Source organism: Mesoplodon mirus, assembly GCF_964341445.2.
Source record: "Mesoplodon mirus genome assembly, chromosome: 3".
In the NCBI taxonomy this organism is placed as follows: Eukaryota; Metazoa; Chordata; class Mammalia; order Artiodactyla; family Ziphiidae; genus Mesoplodon; species Mesoplodon mirus.
In genome coordinates, this window is record NC_138978.1 from 32,410,384 (window position 1) to 32,434,683 (window position 24,300).

The window sequence follows — 24,300 nt, forward strand, 5'->3', positions numbered from 1 at the left end:
AGCAGCTTCAGGGAACCTGAAAAACCAGGTGTCTGGGGGGAGGGCTGGGCCCAGACTGTTGCTCAGCTCTGTCCTTTCCAGCCCATTCGGTTGTTCTAGGAGGACCTCAGCCAATCCTGCGTTGGGTAATAGCTCCTCTTTCCCTTTCCAGTGATTTTGCTTCATATCCTGTACCTTGGACGCCCTAGGAGAACCAGATTTTTTCACTCTGGTGTCAAGCAAGGACTTTGGCTTCCAAAGTGGTGGGGCAGAGGTCAAGGGGTGTGGATAACAGGCTCGGCTTTCTTTTTTTCTTTTTTTTTTTTTTTTTGAGGCTCACAGAGTTTTTGAAAAATATCTTTTCATAAAGCTGCTTAAGTCACTCCAGCTGCTGTTCGATGCAGCACAAAAGTGGGCTCCATGCTGCAGTGAAGAGTCTCCATTAACCCGGGGTAGCAACAGATGAAGTGGTTGTAGAGCTCAGGCTCGGCTTTGTACGTTCGCCACTAAGCAGGAAGATGACCTGAAAGTTAGCCTAGCCCACGTGGGACTGGCACTAACCTTCAGCCTTTGCCAGCGTTGGCCTTGGCTGCAGGAGAGCAGGAGCCTTGAAAGCTCCTGAAGTTCCCTTCTTCCTGTCTTCTCCCTGGGAGAATCCGGGGATGTTTTCTGAAACCAAACGAGGCCCCCTTGGCCTGAAGAAAGGGTTTTTGTGCTCTTCCTCTTCCCTTGAAAGGGAGTCCAGGGAGGAATATGCCTCCCAGGGAAAGCAGCAATAGGTTTGTGCGCACAGAGCAACCACCCCGTCCACCCAGGACCCGCCCGAGAGCGGTTGCTGCCTGCTGGTATGTGCCTCTTCCCACCTCCCCTGCAGCTAAAAGCTTGTCAGCCCGGAGGGGGTAGGCCAGTAATGGTGGGTGGGAGCCTCAGGGCTAAGGCTGGGAGAAGGAAGGAAGGTGGCTAGACTGAAACTTAGGTGGCTAGGCGGACAAGATCATGTCGGGGAGCTGTGACCCCAGCACTGGCCAGAGATCCCGGAGTCCTCACTCCTGGTCCGGGGACCGAACCTGCCGAATTGGGCCGCCCCCTCTCCCATACCCACTCCTTGCACCTGGAGCCCGACCTATCGGCTCGCGTCTCCGCCTCCTTGGCTTCACAATCTCGCTGCTTGTCCCACCCTACCTGGACCCAGTATCGGCTGCGAACGCGACTGCACCATCCTTCTTGCTCGGCTCCGGAAGGCGCCCCGGAAGCCATGGGTATGTGCAGAGGGTTTGGGGTAGCTCTTCTATGCAACTGCGTGGAAATAGCGATAAAAGCCTACACCACCACCCCACTCTCCCGCTGTCCACACGGGGCCTGGGACTCGCGCCATGGCCAGTCGGCTCTGAATGGGCTCTTCTGAGCCGCGTGCCCGCGCCATCCTCCGCCCGCAGAGGTGCTGGTCCTGGCCGGATACAGCGCGCAGAAAAAGGACGAGCTGAGCCTGGCGCCCGGGGACGTGGTCCGGCAGGTGTGCAAGGGGCCCGCACGGGGCTGGCTGCGTGGAGAGCTGGGGGGCCGTTGTGGCCTCTTCCCCGAGTGCCTGGTGCAGGTGAGGCCGGGCCGGAGGTCGGGCGGGGGGTGGGGTGGCTCTCAGCGCGCGCCCCCGGGATCTGAGAGCGCCCCCTGCCCGTGCGCTCATTCGTAGGAGATCCCTGAGACTCTTCGCGGCTCGGGGGAGGCGCCGAGACCGCGCTGTGCGCGCCGCCGAGGTGAGAGCCAGGGCGGTGGGCGGGCGCGCGCAGCACCCGCCTCCCCCCACCGCCCTGGTCTTCCCAGCTCGCCGAGCCTGGCGCGGCTCTGGGCGGGACTGCGTGGCCTCTGTGCGGCCCGTGATTGGTTCTCGAGTACAATGCTCCGCCCTGGGGCGGGGCCTGGGGTACTAAGGGAGCACTCGCGGCCCGCCCCTCCCCCAGCTCAGCGGACTGGGGCTTGGGTCTCGAGGCTCCAGCGGCCTCACTCTCGTCCGACCCCAGGTCACCCCGTCGAATCTCCGGGCCCTCAAAGATGGTGCAAAGTGAACTTCAGCTACAGCCCGGAGCAGGAGGACGAGCTGAAGCTGCAAGCTGGGGAGATTGTGGAAATGATAAAGGAGGTGAGGGGATGAGATGATGAGAGGGTTTGGGGGGAGATAATGGAGTATGTCTCCGGATGAGGGGACATGGGTGCAGTGAGGGTATGGATGATGGTACTGATGAGGGGCACAGAAATGGGAAAGTTGGGGAGCAAGGGAGGAGAGGGGTCATCGGGCAGAATCGGGAGAGGGGGGTGAACCAGGGTTTAAGATGCCTAGGGAGGCCCTTGGGGCAGAACCAGATGCCCCTTCGTCCTCCCCCCTCCCCAGATTGAGGACGGCTGGTGGCTGGGGAAGAAGAACGGGCAGCTGGGAGCCTTCCCATCCAACTTTGTGGAGTTGCTGGACAGTGGGCCCCCAAGTGAGACCTGGACCCTGTGACCCCGTGACCCCGTGAACCCCTGTGACCAGACTCTACAATCTTCAGTGACCCTCCCCAGTGGCCTGAGCGTGTGATCCACACATCTTGCCCCATCACCCCTTTGACCTCTCCCATGACCTGAACTGAATTAGCACCCGCCCCTAACCTCACTATCCCCCACCAGGCCTTGATAACCCAGGCATGCCTTCAATCAGCCTTGGTCCCCAGCGGGCTCCCAAGGTAAATTGGGTGGAGTGGGCAAAGGTGGTGAGTTCCTCTTGGCTGTGGGGGGGGCGGGCGGAGGTGTTGGGGGGCTCAGCTTGTTCCTCCCCCTGCCCCCACTAGCTGAGCAGCCTGACCTATGACAGCTCTCCAGACTACCTGCGGACAGGTGAGCACCCAGCCAAAGGGTCCTTCAAATCCTCCCCCACAAGCCACTCTGACCTGGGGGGAGGGGGGACCCAGCTAGACTGATGGAGGAGGGAACCGATGAATGGTTTGGGGAGGGGGTTTGGCATCAGGAACTGACCTCCCTTCAGTCTCCCACCCTGAGACCTACAGGGTCCTGTTTGACTACCATCCCGAGGCCCCAGACGAGTTGGCGCTGCGGAGGGGGGACGAGGTGAAAGTACTGAGGAAGGTGTGAAAGGCACAGGGCAGGGGAGGGCACAGGGACGGGGGTGTTGAGAAGGGTGGGCTTGGGGAAGGAAGGAGCGTGGGGATCTGGCTCACCTCCCCACGGCATCTTGCTCTCCCAGACCACAGAGGATAAGGGCTGGTGGGAAGGAGAGTCTCAAGGCAGAAGAGGACTTTTCCCAGATAACTTTGTGCTCCCACCACCCCCGGTGAGTACGAAGCCAGGCACTCAGGTGGCAAGGGGCAGGCTACTCTGGACAAAGTTGGGGGTTGTGGCTCTCACGGGACACAGCTGGAGGGCTACCCACAAATGAGGGTGGACCTAGAAATGTGAGGGCTCCTCTTCAGATTCTGACACTTCTTTTCTGCATAGATCAAGAAGCTGGTCCCACGGAAAGTGGTATCCCGGGAATCAGGTGGGTGCCCGGGAAGCCTGGGATTGGGGGGGTGATCTCTGGGAGACGATCCACCAGACGATCTCTGGGAGTTGCTCATAAACACCCATAGTTTCCCAGTGGTCCAGTACACCCCCTTAGGAGGTACCTCCCCATGGGACTGGTAGGAATGTATGTGGTCAGTGTTAGGAATGTGTCACTTTGTGTGTGTTAGTATGTTCCTGTTCTCTCCAGAGCATGTGGCTGTCATTCTCATGAATGAATATTTAGGTTTGTTTCATTTTGTAAGGAAATGTATGGATCAGTGTATCTGGGTCTTTGAGACTGTGTGTTCATGTATCTATTAAGTGTGTCAGTGAATAGTTCTGTTTATGCATCACTGTATTTGTGGGATGTGTCTTTAATTTATGGTTTAATGTAATATTTCACATAATCAAAAACTATACATAATATGTGTTTTAAAACTTAATAATGAGTGCCCATGGTCTGTCACCCAAACCCAAGAACTAGAAATTGGTAATGGTTTGTGTGCCCCTCTCTTTCCCTTCTGCTACTTCCCCCACATCAAAGGTAAGCCTAACCACTACCCTGAATTTTGAATAATTCCCTTGAGTTTTTAAATGTACTCACTTTGGTATGTGCCTAAACAATGTATCACTTAATTTATTTTTGTTTGTTTTTGAGGTCTATAAAAATAGCATCATATGTTTATGGTCTTCTGGGACTTGCTGTTTTCAGTCAACATTATGTTTCTAAGATTCATCCATGTTGTGTGTAGACGGAGTTCATTTCTTTTTCTCTGCTGTATACTATTCCTTGTGGAACTGAACGCAATTTATGTATCTGGTCTATTCCTGATGTAGGACATTTTCGTTGTTTCTAGTTTTTATTTTTATTTTATTTTATTTTTTTAATTCATTTATTGTTGTTTGCTAAAGCCAAGTAGAAAACGGCAATACTAGATGTTTAATATATTTTAAACACAAACATTAGCTAAGACGCCAAGTGAAAAATGTACATTTATAAAACAGGAAACAGAAAATCTCCTTTATCTTTCCAATATAAACCAGTAGCCACTGCTGACCCCAGGTCTGCCTCAAGCCTTCAGTCCCCTGGGAGCTGCTCTCTGGATATGGTGTGTGTTTTCAGGGACTTGCCCAGCCTCTGGCAGCAGGACTCCTGTTTCAGGAGCTGAGTAGTAAAGACAAGAGGGTCTAGGAGGGCTGTGATGAGGTTGCAAGGCTGGAACCAGACGCAGCAGGGCTCTAGTCTTTACTATTACAAATAGTGCTGCCATAAACACTATCATGTGCCTGTCTTCCGGTGTGCAGGTATAATGTTTCTCTAGGGTATAGTCCTAGGAGTGGTACTGCTAGAGTGTAGGGTATGTAAATGTTCAGCTTTTACGAGGTTAAGTCACATTGGTTTCCAAAGGAATTGTACACTTTTACCACCCCACCATTGGTGTATAAGAGATCAAACTGATCCAAATCCTCTTCAACACTTGGTATTACCAGATTTCATTATTTTCATGAATCTAGCACAAAATAGCATCTCATTGTGGACTTCATTTGTATTTCCCTGGTTAGTAATAATTGTTGAAGTTCTTTATATATTCTGAATTATGTGTTATACATGTTGTAGATACTTTCAGTTTGTGGCTTTTCTTTTTTTTAATGAGGTTTTTGATGAATAGGAGTTCTAAATTAAAAAAATTTTTTTGAAGTATAGTTGATTTACAATATTATATTAGTTTCAGGTGTACAACATAGTGATTCAAAATCTTTACAACTTATACTCCATTTAAAGTTATTGCAAAATATTGGCTATATTCCCTGTGCTGTACAATAAATCCTTTTAGCTTATTTATTTATTTATATATCATTAAAAAAATTAGATTCCACATATTAGTGATACCATATGATATTTGTCTTTCTCTGTTTGACTTACTTCATTTAGTGTGATAATCTCTAGGTCCATCCATGTTGCTGCAAATGGCATTATTTCGTTCTTTTTTATGGCTGAGTAATATTCCATTGTATGTATGTACCACATCTTCTCTATCTATTCCTCTGTCGATGGACATTTAGGTTGTCTCCATGTCCTGGCTATTGTAAATAGTGCTGAAGTGAACATTGGGGTGCCGGTATCTTTTTAAATTATGGTTTTCTCCAGATATATGCCCAGGAGTGGGATTGGTGGAATATATGGTAGTTCTATTTTTAGTTTTTTAAGGAACCTCCATACTGTCCTCCATAGTGGTTGTACCAATTTATATTCCCACCATGTAGCTTATTTATTTGTTTGTTTGTTTGTTTGTTTTTTAAAATTTATTTTTATGTGGGATCCCTGACCAGGGATTGAACCCAGGACCACAGCAGTGAAAGCACCAAGTCCTAACCACTGGACCACCAGGGAATTCCCATTAATTATTTTACACAGAGTAGTTTGTACCTTTTAATCCCCTACCCCTGTCTTGCCCCACACCCTTCCCTCTCCCCACAAGTAACCACTAGTTTGTTCTCTATGTCTATGAGTCTGTTTCTATTTTGTTATATTTGTTTGTTTGTTTTGTTTTTTAGATTCTACATATAAGTGATAAGCACATATAAATGATAACATACAATATTTATCTAGGAGTTAATTTTAATGCAAACATGTCAATCTTATCTTTAATAGTTAGCAGGTTTTTTCTTGTTTAAGCAATCCTTCCTGCCCCAAATTCAGAAAAATAGTCCATTTATATTTTCTTTAAAACTTTTAAAGTGTTGCTTTTCATTTTTAAATGCTTTTATCTATGCAGCATTGATTTTAATGAGTGATCTAATTATACTTTTTTCCATATGGACAGTCACTTGTTCTAGCGCCATTTATTATTTCTGCATGTGGTTTTATTGTGTCATTTTAAAAATTAGATATCCTTTTTTTTTTTTTTTTTTTTTTGCCGTACGCGGGACTCTCACCGCTGTGGCCTCTCCCGTTGTGGAGCACAGGCTCCAGACATGCAGGCTCAGCGGCCATGGCTCACAGGCCCAGCCGCTCCGTGGCATGTGGGATCTTCCCGGACCGGGGCACGAACCCGTGTCCCCTGCATCGGCAGGTGGACTCCCAACCACTGCGCCACCAGGGAAGCCCTAGATATCCTTTTTATTATTTATTACAGGACTATAGAAATGCACTGATTTTTGTATATTGATTTTATAGCCAGCCATAGTGCTGATAATTTCAGTAATTTATCTGTAAATCCTTAATAGGTTTTCTATGAAGACAGTCATTTAATCTGTGAGTAATGACAGTTTGGCTCTCTCCTTTCCACATCTTACATCTTTTTTTTTTTTTTTTTTTTTTGCGGTACGCGGGCCTCTCACTGCTGTGGCCCCTCCCGTTGTGGAGCACAGGCTCCGGATGCACAGGCTCAGCGGCCATGGCTCACGAACCCAGCTGCTCTGCGGCACGTGGGATCCTCCCTGACCGGGGCACGAACCCGTGTCCCCTGCATCGGCAGACGGACTCCCAACTACCGCGCCACCAGGGAAGCCCAACATCTTATATCTTTTAATTTCATTTTCTTGTTTTACTCTAGTGGCTAGGATCGCAATACAATATTGAATAGAAATAGTGATGCTGAACATCATTACCATGTTCCTGATTTTAAATGGAATGCTTCAAACTTTTTCCCTTTAACGATGATGTTTGCTTAGATCTTTTGTAGGTATATTTTTGTGTGGTTAAGGAAGGTCTTTCTGTTTCTTTTGCTTAGAATTTTTATCAAGAATGGGTGTCGAATTTTCTCAAATTGTTTATATGAATCTTTTGAAATTATTATATGGGTTTTCTTCTTTAATCTATCAATGTAATAAAGATATTTGTAGAATTTTCTAATATTAAGCCACCCTTGTATTCCTGGGATAAATTCAAATTGGTCATGGTTTATTATTTTTTCATATACTGTTGGGATACCTTCCCAGTTTTTTTTCTTTTCCTTCAGATTTTTGCATTTGTTTTTACTGTCTTCATCTGATTATCAGTATTATACTGGCCCCATGAATGAGTTAAGGAATATGTTTTTTTGTTTTTAAAATATCTTTTAGATCTTACATAAGATGGGAATCATCTTTCCTTGAAAGCTGGTAAAACTTGCTTGTACATTCATCTGGTCCTCTTTTCTTCCATTATGGGAAGATTTTAAACTACTTCAATTTCTTTATAGTTATAAGCAAGTCTGGCTTCTGGCTAAAATTCTTTCTTTCTTCCTTCCTCCCTCCCTCCCTCCCTTCCCTCCCTCTCTCCCTCTGTCTCTCTCTTCCCCTCTCTCTTTCTCTCTCTCTCTTTCTTCCCCTTTTTTTTAAGTGCATAGTGTTTTTAATATATATATGTATATATATATTTTAATTGGGGTATAGTTGTTTTACAATGTTGTGTTAGTTTCTACTGTACAGCGAAGTGAACTAGAGTTCCCTGTGCTATACAGCAGGTTCTCATTAGTTCTCTATTTTATACATGTTAGTGTATATATGTTAATCCTAATCTCCCAATTCATCCCACCCCCTCCTTTCCCCCTTTGGTGTCCATACGTTTGTTCTCTACATCTGTGTCTCTTTCTCTGCCTTGCAAACCGGTTCATCTGTACCATTTTTCTAGATTCCACAAATATGCGTTAATATATGATATTTGTTTCTCTCTTTCTGACTTACTTCACTCTGTATGACAGTCTCTAGGTCCATCTATGTCTCTACAAATGACCCAATTTCATTCCTTTTTATGGCTGAGTAATATTCCATTGTATATATGTACCACATCTTCTTTATCCATTCGTCTGTCAATGGACATTTAGGTTACTTCCACGAGCTGGCTATTGTAAATAGTGCTGCAAAGAACATTGGGGTGCATGTGTCTTTTTGAATTATGGTTTTCTCTGGGTAATATGCCCAGTAGTGGGATTGCTGGGTCATATGGTAATTCTATTTTTAGTTGTTTTCTGTTTTGTTTTTTTTTTTGCTGTACGCAGGCCTCTCACTGTTGTAGCCTCTCCCATTGCGGAGCACAGGCTCCGGACGTGCAGGCCCAGTGGCCATGGCTCACAGGCCCAGCCGCTCCGTGGCATGTGGGATCCTCCTGGACCAGGGCACGAACCTGTGTCCCCTGCATCGGCAGGTGGACTCTCAAGCACTGCGTCACCAGGGAAGCCCTATTTTTAGTTTTTAGAGGAACCTCCATACTGTTCTCCATAGTGGCTGTATCGATTTACATTCCCACCAGCAGTGCAAGAGGGTTCCCTTTTCTCCACACCCTCTCCAGCATTTATTGTTTGTGGATTTTCTGATGATTCCCATTCTAACTGGTGTGAGGTGATACCTCATTGTAGTTTTGACTTGCATTTCTCTAATGATTAGTAATGTTGAGCATCTTTTCATGTGCCTCTTGCCCATCTGTATGTCTTCTTTGGAGAAATGTCTATTTAGGTCTTCTGTCCATTTTTTTGATTGGGTTTTTTTTTTTTTAATATTGAGCTGCATGAGCTGTTTGTATATTTTGGAGATTAATCCTTTGTCTGTTGATTCGTTTGCAAATATTTTATCCCATTCTGAGGGTTGTCTTTTCATCTTGTTTATGGTTTTCTTTGCTGTGCAAAAGCTTTTAAATTTCATTAGGTTCCATTTGTTTATTTTTGTTTTTATTTCCATTACTCTAGTAGATGGGTCATAAAAGATCTTGCTGTGATTTATGTCCAAGAGTGTTCTTCCTATGTTTTCCTCTAAGAGTTTTATAGTGTCCAGTCTTAAATTTAGGTCTTTAATCCATTTTGAGTTTATTTTTGTGTATGGTGTTAGGGAGCGTTCTAATTTCATTCTTTTACTTGTAGCTGTCCAGTTTTCCCTGTACCACTTCCCTTTGTTTCTCTCTTTCTCTCTCTCTCTTCCTTCCTTCCTTTCTTTCTTTCTTTCTTTCTTTCTCTTTTTCTCTCTTTCCCTTCCTCCCTTCCTCCCTCCCTCCCCCCCTTTCTCTCTCTCTCTCTCTCTCTCTTTCTTTCTCTTTTTCTTTTTCTCTCTTTCCCTCCCTCCCTCCCTTTCTTTCTCTCACCTTCCTTCCCCCTCTTCCTTCCCTTCTTCCCCCTCTTCCTTCCCTCCTTCCCTCCTTCCCTTCCTCCCTCCCTCCCTTCCTTCCTGCCTGCCTGCCTGCCTGCCTTCCTGCCTTCTCCTGGCTTAAAACAACACAAATATCTCACATTTTTGGAACCTGGAAACCCAAAATCTGGATGTTGGCATGGCCATGTTCTCTGTGAAGGTTCTAGGGGAAGAATATTTCCTTGCTTCTTCTCAGCTCCTGGCAATCTTTGGCTTGTAGATGCATCACTCCATTCTCTGCCTCTGTCTTTACAAGGTCTTCTGCCCTCTGTGTCTGTGTCCAAATTTCCCTCTTCTAATAAGGATACCTACCCCAGTCACTGGGTTAGGGTCCACCCTAATGCAGTATGAGCTCCTCGTAACTTGATTACATCTGCAAAGACCTCTTTACAACTGCTCTTTAAAGGGCTTCACCTTGGAATTCAGAGGGAGAGGAAACCTCACACCTCAGGAGACTGGCACAAACAGCATTCTGTCTCCTGGTCCCTGGGTAACCATGGCTGGCCAAAAATCTCACTAAAATTCTTGAATCAGCTTTAGTGAGTTATATTTTTAAATTATCTATTTAATCGACGTTTTCTGACTATTTATATAAAGTTGTTCATAATATTCTCTTATAATGTTTTTTTTAAAATTTATTTTATTTATTTATTTTTGGCTGCATTAGGTCTTTGTTGCTGCGTGCAGGCTTTCTCTAGTTGCGGCTAGTGGTAGTTACTCTTAATTGCGCTGTGCGGGCTTCTCATTGCAGTGGCTTCTCTTGTTGCAGAGCATGGGCTCTAGGTGCGTAGGCTCAGTAGTTGTGGCACATGGGCTCAGTAGTTGTAGCTTGCAGGCTCTAGAGCGCAAGCTCAGTAGTTGTGGTGCACGGCCTTAGTTGCTCCACGGCATGTGGGATCTTTCCACACCAGGGCTCCAACGCATGTCCCCTGCATTGGCAAGCGGATTCTTAACCACTGCGCCACCAGGGCAGTCCCCTCTTATAATCTTTTTAATCTCATTGGTATTTGCCATTATAGTCCTTTTTCATTTCTAATATTTATTTTTTCCACTGTTTTTTTGTTCAATCTCTTGTTACTATATCTTGTTCAATGTCTTGTTACTATATTCTTATTCAGTCTCTTGTTACTATATTCACATACTTTAAAAAAAACTTCTCTATTGTACCTTTTAAAAAAACTGTGGTAAGGGATTTCCTTGGTGGTCCAGTGGTTAGGACTCTGCGCTCTCAATGCCAAGGGCCCAGGTTCGATCCCTGGTTGGGGAACTAAGATCCCATAAGCCACGGCACAGAAAAATAAAAAAAATTGTGGTAAGAAATATGTAAGATTTACCATCCTAACCATTTTTAAGTGTACAATAGTGTTAACTATATGCATGTTGTTTTGCAAAAGATCTCTAGAAAGTACCTTTGTTTTTTGTTAATTTTTGAGTTTCATTTTATTTTTTTATACAGCAGGTTCTTATTAGTCATCAATTTTATACACATCAGTGTATACATGTCAATCCCAATTGCCAATTCATCACACCACCATCCCCACCCCACCACGGCTTTCCCCCCTTGGTGTCCATACGTTTGTTCTCTACATCTGTGTCTCAACTTCTGTCCTGCAAACCGGTTCATCTATACCATTTTTCTAGGTTCAACATACATGCGTTAATATATAATATTTGTTTTTCTCTTTCTGACTTACTTCACTCTGTATGACAGTCTCTAGATCCATCCACGTCTCAACAAATGACCCAATTTCGTTCCTTTTTATGGCTGAGTATTATTTCATTGTATATATGTGCCACATCTTTATCCATTCGTCTGTTGATGGGCATTTAGGTTGCTTCCATGACCTGGCTATTGTAAATAGTGCTGCAATGAACATTGGGGTGCATGTGTCTTTTTGAATTATGGTTTTCTCTGGGTATATGCCCAGTAGTGAGATTGCTGGGTCATATGGTAATTCTATTTTTAGTTTTTTTAGTTTTTTCATTTGTTGTTTGTGGATTTTCTGATGATTCCCATTCTAACTGGTATGAGGTGATACCTCATTGTAGTTTTGATTTGCATTTCTCTAATAATTAGTGATGTTGAGCAGCTTTTCATGTGCTTCTTGACCATCTGTATGTCTTCTCTGGAGAAATGTCTAGGTCTTCTGCCCATTTTTGGATTGGGTTGTTTCTTTCATATTGAGCTGCGTGAGCTGTTTATATATTTTGGAGATAATCCTTTGTCCATTGATTCGTTTGCAAATATTTTCTCCCATTCTGAGTGTTGTCTTTTCGTCTTGTTTTTCATTTCCTTTGCTGTGCAAAAGCTTTGAAGTTTCATTAGGTCCCATTTGTTTATTTTTGTTTTTATTTCCATTACTCTAGGAAGTGGATCAAAAAAGATCTTGCTGTGATTTATGTCAAAGAATGTTGTTCCTATGTTTTCCTCTAAGAGTTTTATAGTGTCCGGTCTTACATTTAGGTCTCTAATCCATTTTGAGTTTATTTTTGTGTATGGTGTTAGGGAGTGTTCTAATTTCCTTCTTTTACACGTAGCTGTCCAGTTTTCCCAGCACCACTTATTGAAGAGACTGTCTTTTCTCCATTGTATATCCTTGCCTCCTTTGTCATAGATTACTTGACCATAGGTGCGTGGGTTTATCTCTGGGCTTTCTATCCTGTTCCATTGATCTATATCTCTGTTTTTGTGCCAGTACCATATTGTCTTGATTACTGTAGCTCTATAGTACAGTCTAAAGTAAGGGAGTCTTTTTCCTCCAGCTCCGTTTTTTGCCCTCAAGACTGCTTTGGCTATTCGGGGTCTTTTGTGTCTCCATACAAATTTTAAGACTTTTTGTTCTAGTTCCATAAAAAATGCCATTGGCAATTTGATAGGGATTGCATTGAATCTGTATATTGCTTTGGGTAGTATAGGCATTTTCACAATATTGATTCTTCCAATCCAAGAACATGGTATATCTCTCCATCTGTTGGTATCATCTTTAATTTCTTTCATCAGTGTCTTATAGTTTTCTGCATACAGGTCTTTTGTCTCCCTAGGTAGGTTTATTCCTAGGTATTTCATTCTTTTGGTTGCAGTGGTAAATGGGAGTGTTTCCTTAATTTCTCGTTCAGATTTTTCATCATTAGTGTATAGGAATGCAAGAGATTCTGTGCATTAATTTTGTATCCTGCAACTTTACCAAATTCATTGATTAGCTCTAGTAGTTTTCTGGTGGCATTTTTAGGATTCTCTATGTATAGTATCATGTCATCTGCGAACAGTGACAGTTTTACTTCTTCTTTTCCAATTTGTATTCCTTTTATTTCTTTTTCTTCTCTCATTGCCATGGCTAGGACTTCCAAAACTGTGTTGAATAATAGTGGTGAGAGTGGACATCCTTGTCTTGTTCCTGGTCTTAGAGGAAATGCTTTCAGTTTTTCACCATTGAGAATGATGTTTTCTGTGGGTTTGTCATATATGGCCTTTATTATGTTGAGGTAGGTTCCTTCTATGCCTACTTTCTGGAGAGTTTTTATCATAAAAGGGTGTTGAATTTTGTCAAAAGCTTTTTCTGCATCTATTGGGATGATCATATGGTTTTTCTTCTTCAATTTGTTAATATGGTGTATCACATTGATTTGCATACATTGAAGAATCCTTGCATCCCTGGGATAAATCCCACTTGATCGTGGTGTATGATTCTTTTAATGTGTTGTTGGATTCTGTTTGCTAGTATTTTGTTGAGGATTTTTTTTAATGAAGCTTTTTTTTTTTTTTAATGTTGAGCCTTCTTTTAATTTTTATTTATTTTTATTTTTGGCTGTGTTGGGTCTTCATTTCTGTGCAAGGGCTTTCTCTAGTTGTGGCAATAGGGGTCCACTCTTCATCGTGGTGCGCGGGCCTCTCACTGTCGTGGCCTCTCTTGTTGCGGAGCACAGGCTCCAGACGCGCAGGCTCAGTAGTTGTGGCTCACGGGCCTAGTTGCTCTGCAGCATGTGGGATCTTCTCAGACCAGGGCTCGAACCCGTGTCCCCTGCATTAGCAGGCAGATTCTCAACCACTGCGCCACCAGGGAAGCCCTTTTGCATCTATATTCATCAGTGATATTGGTCTGTAATTTTCTTTCTTTTTTTTTTTTTTTTAATATATAAATTTATTTTATTTAATTTATTTTTGGCTGTGTTGGGTCTCCGTTGCTATGCGCGGGCTTTCTCTAGTTGCAGCGAGCGGGGGCCACTCTTTGTTACGGTGCACGGGCTTCTCATCGCGGTGGCTTCTCTTGTTGCGGAGCATGGGCTCTGGGTATGTGGGCTTCAGTAGTTGTGGCTTGTGGGCTCTAGAGCGCAGGCTCAGTAGTTGTGGCTCACGGGCTTAGTTGCTCCGTGGCATGTGGGATCTTCCCGGACCAGGGCTCGAACCCGTGTACCCTGCATTGGCAGGCGGATTCTTAACCACTGCGCCACCAGGGAAGCCCCTGTAATTTTCTTTTTTGTAGTATCTTTGTCTGGTTTTGGTATCAGGGTGATGGTGGCCTCATAGAATGAGTTTGGGAGTGTTCCTTCCTCTGCAATTTTTTGGAAGAGTTTGAGAAGGATGGGTTTTAGCTCTTCTCTAAATGTTTGATAGAATTCGCCTGTGAAGCAATCTAGTCTTGGACTTTTGTTCGTTGGAAGATTTTTATTCACAGTTTCAATTTCATTACTTGTGATTGGTCTGTTCCTATTTTCTGTTTCTTCCTGATTCAGTCTTGGAAGGTTATACATTTCTAAGAATTTGTCCATTTCTTCCAGGTTGTCCATTTTATTGGCATAGAGTTGCTTGTAGTAGTCTCTTAGGATGCTTTGTATTTCTGCGGTGTCTGTTGTAACTTCTTTTTCGTTTCTAATTTTATTGATTTGAGTTGTCTCCCTCTTTTTCTTGATGAGTCTGGCTAATGTCTTATCAATTTTGTTTATCTTCTCAAAGAACCAGCTTTTAGTTTTATTGATCTTTGCTATTGTTTTCTTTGTTTCTATTTCATTTATTTCTGCTCTGATTTATGATTTCTCTCCTTCTGCTAACTTTGGATATTGTTTGTTCTTCTTTCTCTAGTTCCTTTAGGTATGAAGTTAGATTGTTTATTTGAGATTTTTCTTGTTTCTTGAGGTAGGCTTGTATAGCTATAAACTTCCCTCTTAGAACTGCTTTTGCTGCATCCCATGGGTTTTGAATCATCATGTTTTCATTGTCATTTGTCTCTAGGTATTTTTTGATTTCCTCTTTGATTTCTTCAGTGATCTCTTGGTTAGTTAGTAATGTATTGTTTAGCCTCCATGTGTTTGTGTTTTTTGTGTGTTTTTAAAAAATTTTTATTCATTTTATTTATGGCTGCGTTGGGTCTTTATTGCTGCTCACAGGCTTTCTCTCGTTGCGGCGAGTGGGCTTCTCATTGTGGTGGCTTCTCTTGTTGTGGAGCATAGGCTCTAGGTGCACAGGCTTCAGTAGTTGTGGTGTGCGGGCTCAGTAGTTGTGGCGCATGAGCTTAGTTGCTCCGCGGCATGTGGGGTCTTCCTGGACCAGGGTTCGAACCTGTATCCCCTGCATTGGCAGGTGGATTTTCAACCACTGAGCCACCAGGGAAGCCCTGTGTTTTTTTCCCTGTAATTCATTTCTAATCTCATAGCGTTGTGGTCAGAAAAGATGCATGATATGATTTCAATTTTCTTAAATTTACTGAGGCTTGATTTGTGACCCAAGATGTGATCTATCCTGGAGAATGTTCCATGGACACTTGAGAAGAAAGTGTAATCTGTTTTGGGATGGAATGTCCTATAAATATCAATTAAATCTATCTGGTCTATTATGTCATTTAAAGCTTCTGTTTCCTTATTTATTTTCATTTTGGATGATCTGTCCATTGGTGTAAGTGAGGTGTTGAAGTCCCCCACTATTATTGTGTACTGTCGATTTCCTCTTTTATAGCTGTTAGCAGTTGCCTTATGTATTGAGGTGGTCCTATGTTGGGTGCATATATATTTATAATTGTTATATCTTCTTCTTGGATTGATCCCTTGATCATTATGTAGTGTCCTTCCTTGTCTCTTGTAACATTCTTTATTTTAAAGTCTGTTTTATCTGATATGAGTATTGCTACTCCAGCTTTCTTTTGATTTCCATTTGCATGGAATATCTTTTTCCATCCCCTCACTTTCAGTCTGTATGTGTCCCTAGGTCTGAAGTGGGTCTCTTGTAGACAGCATATATATGGGTCTTGTTTTTGTATCCGTTCAGGAAGCCTGCGTGTTTTGGTTGGAGCATTTAATCCATTCACGTTTAAGGTAATTATCGATATGTATGTTCCTATAACCATTTTCTTAATTGTTTTGGGTTTGTTTTTGTAGGTCCTTTTCTTCTCTTGTGTTTCCCACTTAGAGAAGTTCCTTTAGCATTTGTTGTAGAGCTGGTTTGGTGGTGCTGAATTCTATTAGCTTTTGCTTGTCTGTAAAGCTTTTGATTTCTCCATCGAATCTGAATGAGATCCTTGCCGGGTACAGTAATCTTGGTTGTAGGTTCTTCCCTTTCATCACTTTAAGTATATCATGCCACTCCCTTCTGGCTTGTAGAGTTTCTGCTGAGAAATCAGCTGTTAACCTTATGGGAGTTCCCTTGTATGTTATTTGTCGTTTTTCCCTTGCTGCTTTCAATAATTTTTCTTTGTCTTTAATTTTTGCCAATTTCATTACTATGTGTCTCGACGTGTTTCTCCTTGGGTTTATGCTGTATGGGACTCGCTGCACTTCCTGGAGGTGGGTGGCTATTTCCTTTCTCATGTTAGGGAAGTTTTGGACTATAATCTCTTCAAATATTTTCTCTGGTCCTTTCTTTCCCTCTTCTCCTTCTGGGACCCCTATAATGTGAATGTTGTTGTGTTTAATGTTGTCCCGGAGGTCTCTTAGGCGGTCTTCATTTCTTTTCATTCTTTTTTCTTTATTCTGTTCTGCAGCAGTGAATTCCACCGTTCTGTCTTCCAGGTTGCTTATCCATTCTTCTGCCTCAGTTATTCTGCTATTGATTCCTTCTAGTGTAGTTTTCATTTCAGTTATTGTATTGTTCATCTCTGTTTGTTCTTTAATTCTTCTAGGTCTTTGTTAAGCGTTTCTTGCATCTTCTCGATCTTTGCCTCCATTGTTTTTCCGAGGTCCTGGATCATCTTCACTATCATTATTCTGAATTCTTTTTCTGGAAGGTTGCCTATCTCCACTTCATTTAGTTGTTTTTCTGGGGTTTTATCTTGTTCCTTCATCTGGTACATAGCCCTCTGCCTTTTCATCTTGTCTATCTTTCTGTGAATGTGTTTTTTGTTCCACAGGCTGCAGGATTGTAGTTCTTCTTGCTTCTGCTGTCTGCCCTCTCACCTTTGTTTTTTTACTCTAGCTTGTCAGTGTTTTTCTTTGGTGATAAATTGATGAGTTTAGACTATATTAATCATAATTATTTTACAATATTTTTAAATGTTTATTTTCTCCTTTTTTTCTTATTTCACTTTTTTCATCAATTTAGAATTAGTACACTTTATTGTTATTATTTTAGTGGTTGCTCTTGAAATTTACCATGTATATTTAACTTTACAAGTCTAAATTCAAAGTCTTAACCTTTCTCCTGAACAAAATCTCCAGCTATTATTTTTGAATTATTTCTCCTTTCAATTCTGTCAGTGTTTGCTTTATATATTTTGAGGCTTTGTTGTTAGGCACATGTACGTTTGTCATTGTTATCTCTTCCTGATGTACTTACCTGTTTATCATTATAACCTCTCCCTCTTTATCTTTAGTAATTTTTCCCATCTTGAAGTTTGTGTTTTGTCTGATATTAATATATGGTTATTATTATAGTTACTATTTATGTGATATATCTTTCTCCAATCTTTTACTGTCAACCTATTTTACTGTCAACCTATTTGTGTCTTTGAATCTGTTGTCCACAGTATATAGTTGGATCTTGCTTTTTTAATTCAGTCTGACAATCTCTGCCTTTTATTGGGGTGTTTAGGTTAAGAGTTAGCAAATTACGGTCTGTGGGCCAAATCTGTCCTGCCACCGTTTTTGGGGAATGGGGGTTAACAGCTTTGTTGAGATATATTGACACACCATACAATTCACTCATTTGAATGTACAATTCGGTGGTGTTTAGTAGAGTCATAGTTGTGCAACACCACCACAATTTTAGAATGTTTTCGTCACCCACTGTACTCTTTAGCCATTACCCCACCAGTCTCCCCATTCTCCCCTCCTCATCCCAAGACAACCACTAATCTACTTTGTCTTGATAGATCTGCCTACATTTCATATACATGATATCATACAATATATGGTCTTCTTAATGGGCTTCTTTCACGTCGAATAATGTTTTCAAGGTTTATCCATTTTGTAGTATGTGTTGCACTTAATTTGTTTTTATTGCCCAGTAATATTCTATTGTATCACTTTTTCCATTCATTTGTTGATGGATATTTGGATTGTTTCTACTTTTTGGCTATGAACTTTATTAGTGTACAAGATTTTATGTTGACGTGTTTCCATTTCTGTTGGGTATATACCTATGAAAGGAATTGCTAGGTGATATGATAACTCTGGTTTAACTTTGGGAAGAACTGGCAGACTGTTTTCCAAAGTGGTTGCACCATTTTATATTCCCACCAACAGTGTATGAGGGCTCCAGTTTCTCCACATTCACACCAGTACTTGTTATTATCTGTCTTTTGATTGCAACCATCCTAGTGGGTATGAAATGCTATCTCATCGTGGTTTTGCTTTGCATTTCTTTGACAGCTAATGATGTTGAAAAAATCTATCTGAATCCTTTGCCCATTTTTTAATTGGGTTGACTTTTTACTGTTGAGTTGTTGGAGTTCTTTATATATTCTAGATAAAAGACCCTTATCATATATATGATTTGCAAATATTTTCCCCCATTCTTTGGGTTGTCTTTTCACTTTCTTTTTTTTTTTTTTTTTTTTGCCGTATGCGGGCCTCTCACTGTTGTGGCCTCTCCCGTTGCAGAGCACAGGCTCCGGACGCCCAGGCTCAGTGGCCATGGCTCACGGGCCCAGCCGCTCTGCGGCATGTGGGATCCTCCCAGACCAGGGCACGAACCCGTGTCCCCTGCATCGGCAGGCGGACTCTCAACCACTGCGCCACCAGGGAAGCCCTCTTTTCACTTTCTTGATGGTGTCCTTTGTGCGCAAAAGTTTAAAATTTTGATGAAGTCCCACTGACCTATTTTTTCTTTGGTTGCTTGTGCTTTTGGTGTCATATCAATGAAACCAATGCCAAATCCAAGGTTGCACCCCATATTGATTGAGTTTTCTTCAACCATGGCAGTAAAGCTGTTCATCCTCCACCTATCCCACCCTGCAGAACGTCCACATGGACCAAGGTAGTAGGGGGTGGGGGAGGTATGGGAGCAGGCAAGAACACCGTCAAGCACAAGTACTTCTCTAATTATTTTATGTCTTTGGTCAGTATCCAAGCACTGAAATGGTTGTTTTGCCATTTTTAAAAAAAATAAATTTATTTATTTATTTTATTTTTGGCTGCGTTGGGTCCTCATTACTGCACTCAGGCTTTCTCTAGTTGCGGCGAGCGGGGGCCCTTCCTCGTTGCGGCACGTGGGCTCTAGGCATGCGGGCTTCAGCAGTTGTGGCTCACAGGCTTAGTTGCTCCGTGGCATGTGGGATCCCCCTGGAGCAGTGATCGAACCTGTGTCTCCTGCATTAGCAGGCGGATTCCCAACCACTGTGCCACCAGGGAAGTCCTAAAGGAGATAATTTTTTTTTTTTTTTTTTTTGTGGTACATGGGCCTCTCACTGTTGTGGCCTCTCCCGTTGTGGAGCACAGGCTCTGGACGCGCAGGCTCAGCGGCCATGGCTCATGGGCCTAGGCGCTCCGTGGCATGTGGGATCTTCCTGGACCGGGGCACGAACCCGTGTCCCGTGCAGCGGCAGGCAGACTCTCAACCACTGCGCCACCAGGGAAGCCCCATGTTTTGCCATTTTTATCCAGCTTTATAGTTGCTGTGTGGAGTGAGTATTTAACCACCACCTACCTCACTCGGCCATAGTCAAACCCTGCTTCTATTACCTCTTCCTTTGAACATTGCTTTCAATTTTTCACTCCTTGTCTCATTCTACTTTTAGTTTACTAATTCTCTCTCTAGATTTTTATCTAGGTTTAATCTGCTATTTAGCCTACACATTGCATTTTATTTCATGTATGCTATTTATCATCTCTAGTAGTACAGAATTCTTTTTTTTTTCCCTGCAAAATCTTCCTGTTTATTCCTAATGGTCCTTTTGTTGCATGCTCATCCTTCATTTCTTCAAATATACTATATGTAGCTATGCTGTGTTCTTTTCCTGACACTTCCAGTATCTGCTGTGTGTTGCATCTGCTGACTCCTGCTCTCAGTGGCCTGCTCTCTCGTGTGTTTTAGGATCTTTGTGTATGATCTCAGTGTGGGGGAGTTCGGTACACATCTGTAGGGGAAAACTTCTTCCAGCGATGACTTGCTTTTACTTCTGCCAGTAGCCAGAGGGCACCAACCACCGGAGACCGCTTCAGCCTTCCGGAGGAAGGTGGTGCAAGGCTTTCGCTGCTGTCTGGCTGCCGAGCTCTGGGCCTGTGATGAACCAGAGGAGCAGAACATGGGGCACCTGCCCCTCATCACTGGCCCCAGGCTCTGTAGCCACAAAGTCGTGCTGCCCTCACACTTCCTTTCTGGCCCCAGTTCCTCCCTTTTTTGTGGGCTTCTCCTACCTCTTTTATGTCCAACAGTGCCTTAAAATTGTATTCTAAGCAGGATATAATTGCTCTCTAGTGGGAGGGCCCCACAGAGCACCTGATCAGCCACACTACAAGAAGCAGGAGTCAAAGTTAACATTTACTGAGCTTTGACTGTATGGCAGACACTAAGCACCTCATGTGGATTAAGTCACTCAAACCTCACAACAACCCTACAGGATGTGTATTCTTTTTTTTTTTTTTTGGCGGTACGCGGGCCTCTCTCTGTTGTGGCCTCTCCCGTTGCGGAGCACAGGCTCCGGACGCGCAGGCTCAGCGGCCATGGCTCACGGGCCCAGCCGCTCCGCGGCATGTGGGATCCTCCCGGACTGGGGCACGAACCTGTGTCCCCTGCATCGGCAGGCGGACTCTCAACCATGGCGCCACCAGGGAAGCCCAGGATGTGTATTCTTGTTATCCATGTTTTATGGATGAGGACATGGGGGCACAGAAAGGTTAAATTACCAACCAAGTTCTCACACAATTGGCGAGTAATAGAGCAGGAATTCCAAGTCTGCTGTCTGGCTATAGGATCCATGCTTTCGCCCACTGCGACCCTCAGGGGATTTTGTTTGTATCTATGTGTGATATTGTGTGTGCAAGTCAGTTTCAGCATGTGTGCATGTGCCAGAGTAGCTGTTCCTGTGTCCGTGGATATGAATGTCACTTGTGTGACTGCCTTCAGATGCTCACTCTGATGTCACCTTCTCAGTATGGCCTTCTCAGGACCATCTCATTTAAAATCATACATTCGCCTGCTTATTCTTCCTCTGTACTACTAATAAATCTCTAACACACTACATAGTCTATTCCTTTTGTTTATGTCTGCTTCCCCAGTAGAACATGAGCTCATTCTGGCTGCTGTGGGGAGAGCATACCATAGGCGGGGTGGGTGCAGCCCAAGCCCGGGTTGGAGGCTGCTGCGACAGTCCTAGTGAAGACCGTGTGACTCAATCTGGAGTGCTTAGTGGTGGAGGTGTGGATGAGTGGCTGGATTCAGAATGCGTTTAGAGCAGACAGGACTTACCGATGGTTTGCATGTGCAGCATACGGGAATAAAGGCGTCAAGGAGGACTCCTCACTTTGTCGTCTGAGTGAGTGGGTAAGATGGGGAGCAGTGGGAAAGGGGCCGCTTCTGAGGGCAAGGAGGTTGGGAAGCAAGAGTTTAGTTCTGGCTGTGGTAAGTGTGTGATGCTAAGTTAAGTGGAAATATTGAGAGGGCGGTCGGGTATGAGTCTGGAGTTCAGAGAAGAGGAAGGGGCTAGAGATGAAAATTTAGGAGTTGTTGGCTTATTGATGATAATAAAACCCATAAGACTGGGTGAGATCTCTTAGGGAGTAGATGTGATAGAGAAGACAGAAAAGGGAGCGTGGACTGGAAGGGGGAAGGATGTTGCCTTGGTCCAGGAAGGAGAAGAGTCTGAACCAGCCATGGGCACTAAGCTGAGTACAGGTCTTTGAAAAGCATGGATTAAAAACTGGCAGGATATGGAGCCATCTCCCCACGAAGCCTTCCCTGACAACTCTTTGGGGTGCTCCCATGGTCAATGTCCCCAGAGCTCCCAGGAGTCAGAGTCAAATATAATTCATCTCCTGTCACTAGTCCCCTGTGCACAGCACGGTGACAGATGAATGGATGAGTGAACAAAGGCCCCACTCCCCTCTCCCCTCCCAGCTCCTATTAAGGAACCCAAAAAGATGATGCCCCGAACAGCCCTCCCTACGGTCAAGAAGCTGGTGACAGCCCCGACTGGGCCAAGCAAAGCCAAGTAAGGAGCAGGGTGGCGGAGGGGGAAAGAGGAGGGTACAGAAGAAATGCTGCTCCCTGCCCCCATCCCCGGTTCTGATGGGGACATGTTTCAGGCCATCTTGGACATCCAGCGGAGACAGTCAGAAGCGCCCTTCCCGAAACTCCAGTAAGTGTCGATGCCTCCCTGCAGTGGGGTGAGGCCTGGGATGTTGTGCTGAGGGACAGAGATGGGGAGAGGCTTGGGGTCCAAGTAGGCCCGGGCCCCTGAGGGTCTGCTCTCACAGGCTCCAGTTTCCTCAGTGGGTGTCCAGGCCAGAGTGGCAGAAGGGGAGCCAAAGCCCAGGCTTCACAGCAACGCTCTGCAGCCAGTCAGGTGAGAGGCCCAAGACTTGGGAGAGTGGGGATCTTGGGCAGAGTCTGGTTCTCAGGGCTGTGGTGTGAAGGATCCCAGGCCAAGGGTAACCAGACTCAAACTGTCAAGGTACCTAGCCCTCGGCTGAGACCTCTCCCCCATCCCCACAGGGCAAAGAGCAGAGCAGCCTTACAAAGGCCCCTCGTGTGAATAAAACCCCAACTCTGGACAAGACCCCCAGCCTAGAGAAGACCCCATCTCTGGATAAGGCCGGCAGCCCAGAGAAGACCTCATCTCTGGACAATGCCCGCAGCCCAGAGAAGACCTTGTCTCCAGATAAGGCCCCCACTCCAGGGGAATCCCTAACTCCAGATAAGGTCCCTATACTAGAGGAGACCCCAACTCTGGAGGACAAAGCCCCCAGACCAGACAGGGTCTTTTCTGTGCATGAGGCCCCAGTCGCAGAAGTCCCACCTGGTCCAAAGATGGCCCCTCCTGGGGACGAGGCCCACACCCTAGGAAAGGTCTTGACCACCAAACAGGTGCTCTCTGAAGAGGCCTCCACCCGAGACAACACTCAGTTCCATCACTTCTCTCCGGAGGAAGCCCTGCTAAACACCAGGTCTCTTGGGGCCAGTGAGGCTCAATCCCAAGAGGAGGTTCACATGCCAGAGAAGCACCCCCTCTGCACGGTGAAACGTCCCCTGGATAAGAGGGACAGCTCCCCTCTCCAGTCTGAGTCCAAGTCCAAGTCAGGGTCTATGCCTGCCCTTGAGAAGGCCTACCCCCAGGAAGAGGCTACCACTCCCCTGGAGGAGGCACCAGCGAAGAATGAGGCTACCCCCAAAGAGGAGGTGTCCCCCGAAGAGGTATCCCCTGCTCAGAAGAATCCACATCCTATCGTGTGGACTCCAGAGCCCCAAATGACTCCCACCCTCCACCCCTTAGCCCCGCAAAATCTCACAGATAGCAAAAGTGACAGAGACGACCTGGTGGGGATAAAGGACGAGGTGGAGGCTTTAAGGAGGTCGCTGGAGCTGATGGGGGTGCAGCTGGAGTAAGTGGGGAGGGGTGTGGGGAGGGGTGCGGGGAGGGGAGGAGAGGGGTGCGGGCTCTGGGCCTGCCCGGCGCACCCCTTCCCCTCGGTCTCGCGTCCGCAGAAAGAAGCTGACTGACATCTGGGAGGAGCTGAAGAGCGAGAGGGGGAAGCGCGTGTTGCTGGAGGTGGGTGGGGTGCGGGTCCCCGGCGGGGCGGGGATGGGGTGGGGGTGGGCGGCTGGCACTCCCCAGACGCCCTCTCTCCACTAGGTTCAGATGACGCGGAGGACCCAGGAGTCCCGGAACCTGGGTTCCATCCAAGCGCAGACGCAGACGCAGACGCACTGAGGGTGGGCCAGGGAGGGACTACAGCGGGACCTGGAGCGAAGTCGGGCTCCGGCCACCCACGTCCTTGCACACGATCTTGGGAAACGCAAGAAAGTAAACTGCCGTGTACGTGCGCCACGCCTCCCTGGTCCCTGTAGGGCGGGGTCTGCGCGGCAGGGCGGGGCTGGCGTTCCGCGCTCCTGTCCCTCCGCTTTCCTGGCAGCCGCTCCTGGGCACATCTGGCCAACATGTGGCTTCCATTACCGCTCCCAGGGCCTGCGCATGGCTATTTTTATCCACCGGATGGCGAGGGGGGAGGGTGTCTCCTTCGGACGCTAGTCCCCGCGCTGGAGAAATGGCCGGCAGGAGGGGCCCAGGAGGGGTCGGGCCTCTGCCCGGGGGCCGGATTCCAGAATCC

The 24,300-nt window shown here is 45.3% G+C and overlaps 1 protein-coding gene across 1 annotated transcript; it reads left to right on the plus strand.

Moving 5' to 3' along the window:
- The first annotated feature begins 403 nt into the window (after positions 1-403).
- SH3D21 (SH3 domain containing 21) lies at positions 404-24,185 on the plus strand. Its single transcript, XM_082614708.1, has 17 exons — positions 404-824; positions 1,172-1,238; positions 1,416-1,573; positions 1,670-1,733; positions 1,998-2,116; positions 2,366-2,456; positions 2,641-2,696; positions 2,802-2,847; positions 2,996-3,096; positions 3,215-3,301; positions 3,466-3,508; positions 22,091-22,184; positions 22,279-22,331; positions 22,450-22,538; positions 22,688-23,574; positions 23,678-23,741; positions 23,826-24,185. Exons 2-17 carry the CDS (start codon positions 1,235-1,237, stop codon positions 23,901-23,903), a joined length of 2,034 nt encoding a protein of 677 aa, XP_082470834.1. The 5' UTR covers positions 404-824; positions 1,172-1,234; the 3' UTR covers positions 23,904-24,185.
- The last annotated feature ends 115 nt before the right edge of the window (positions 24,186-24,300 follow it).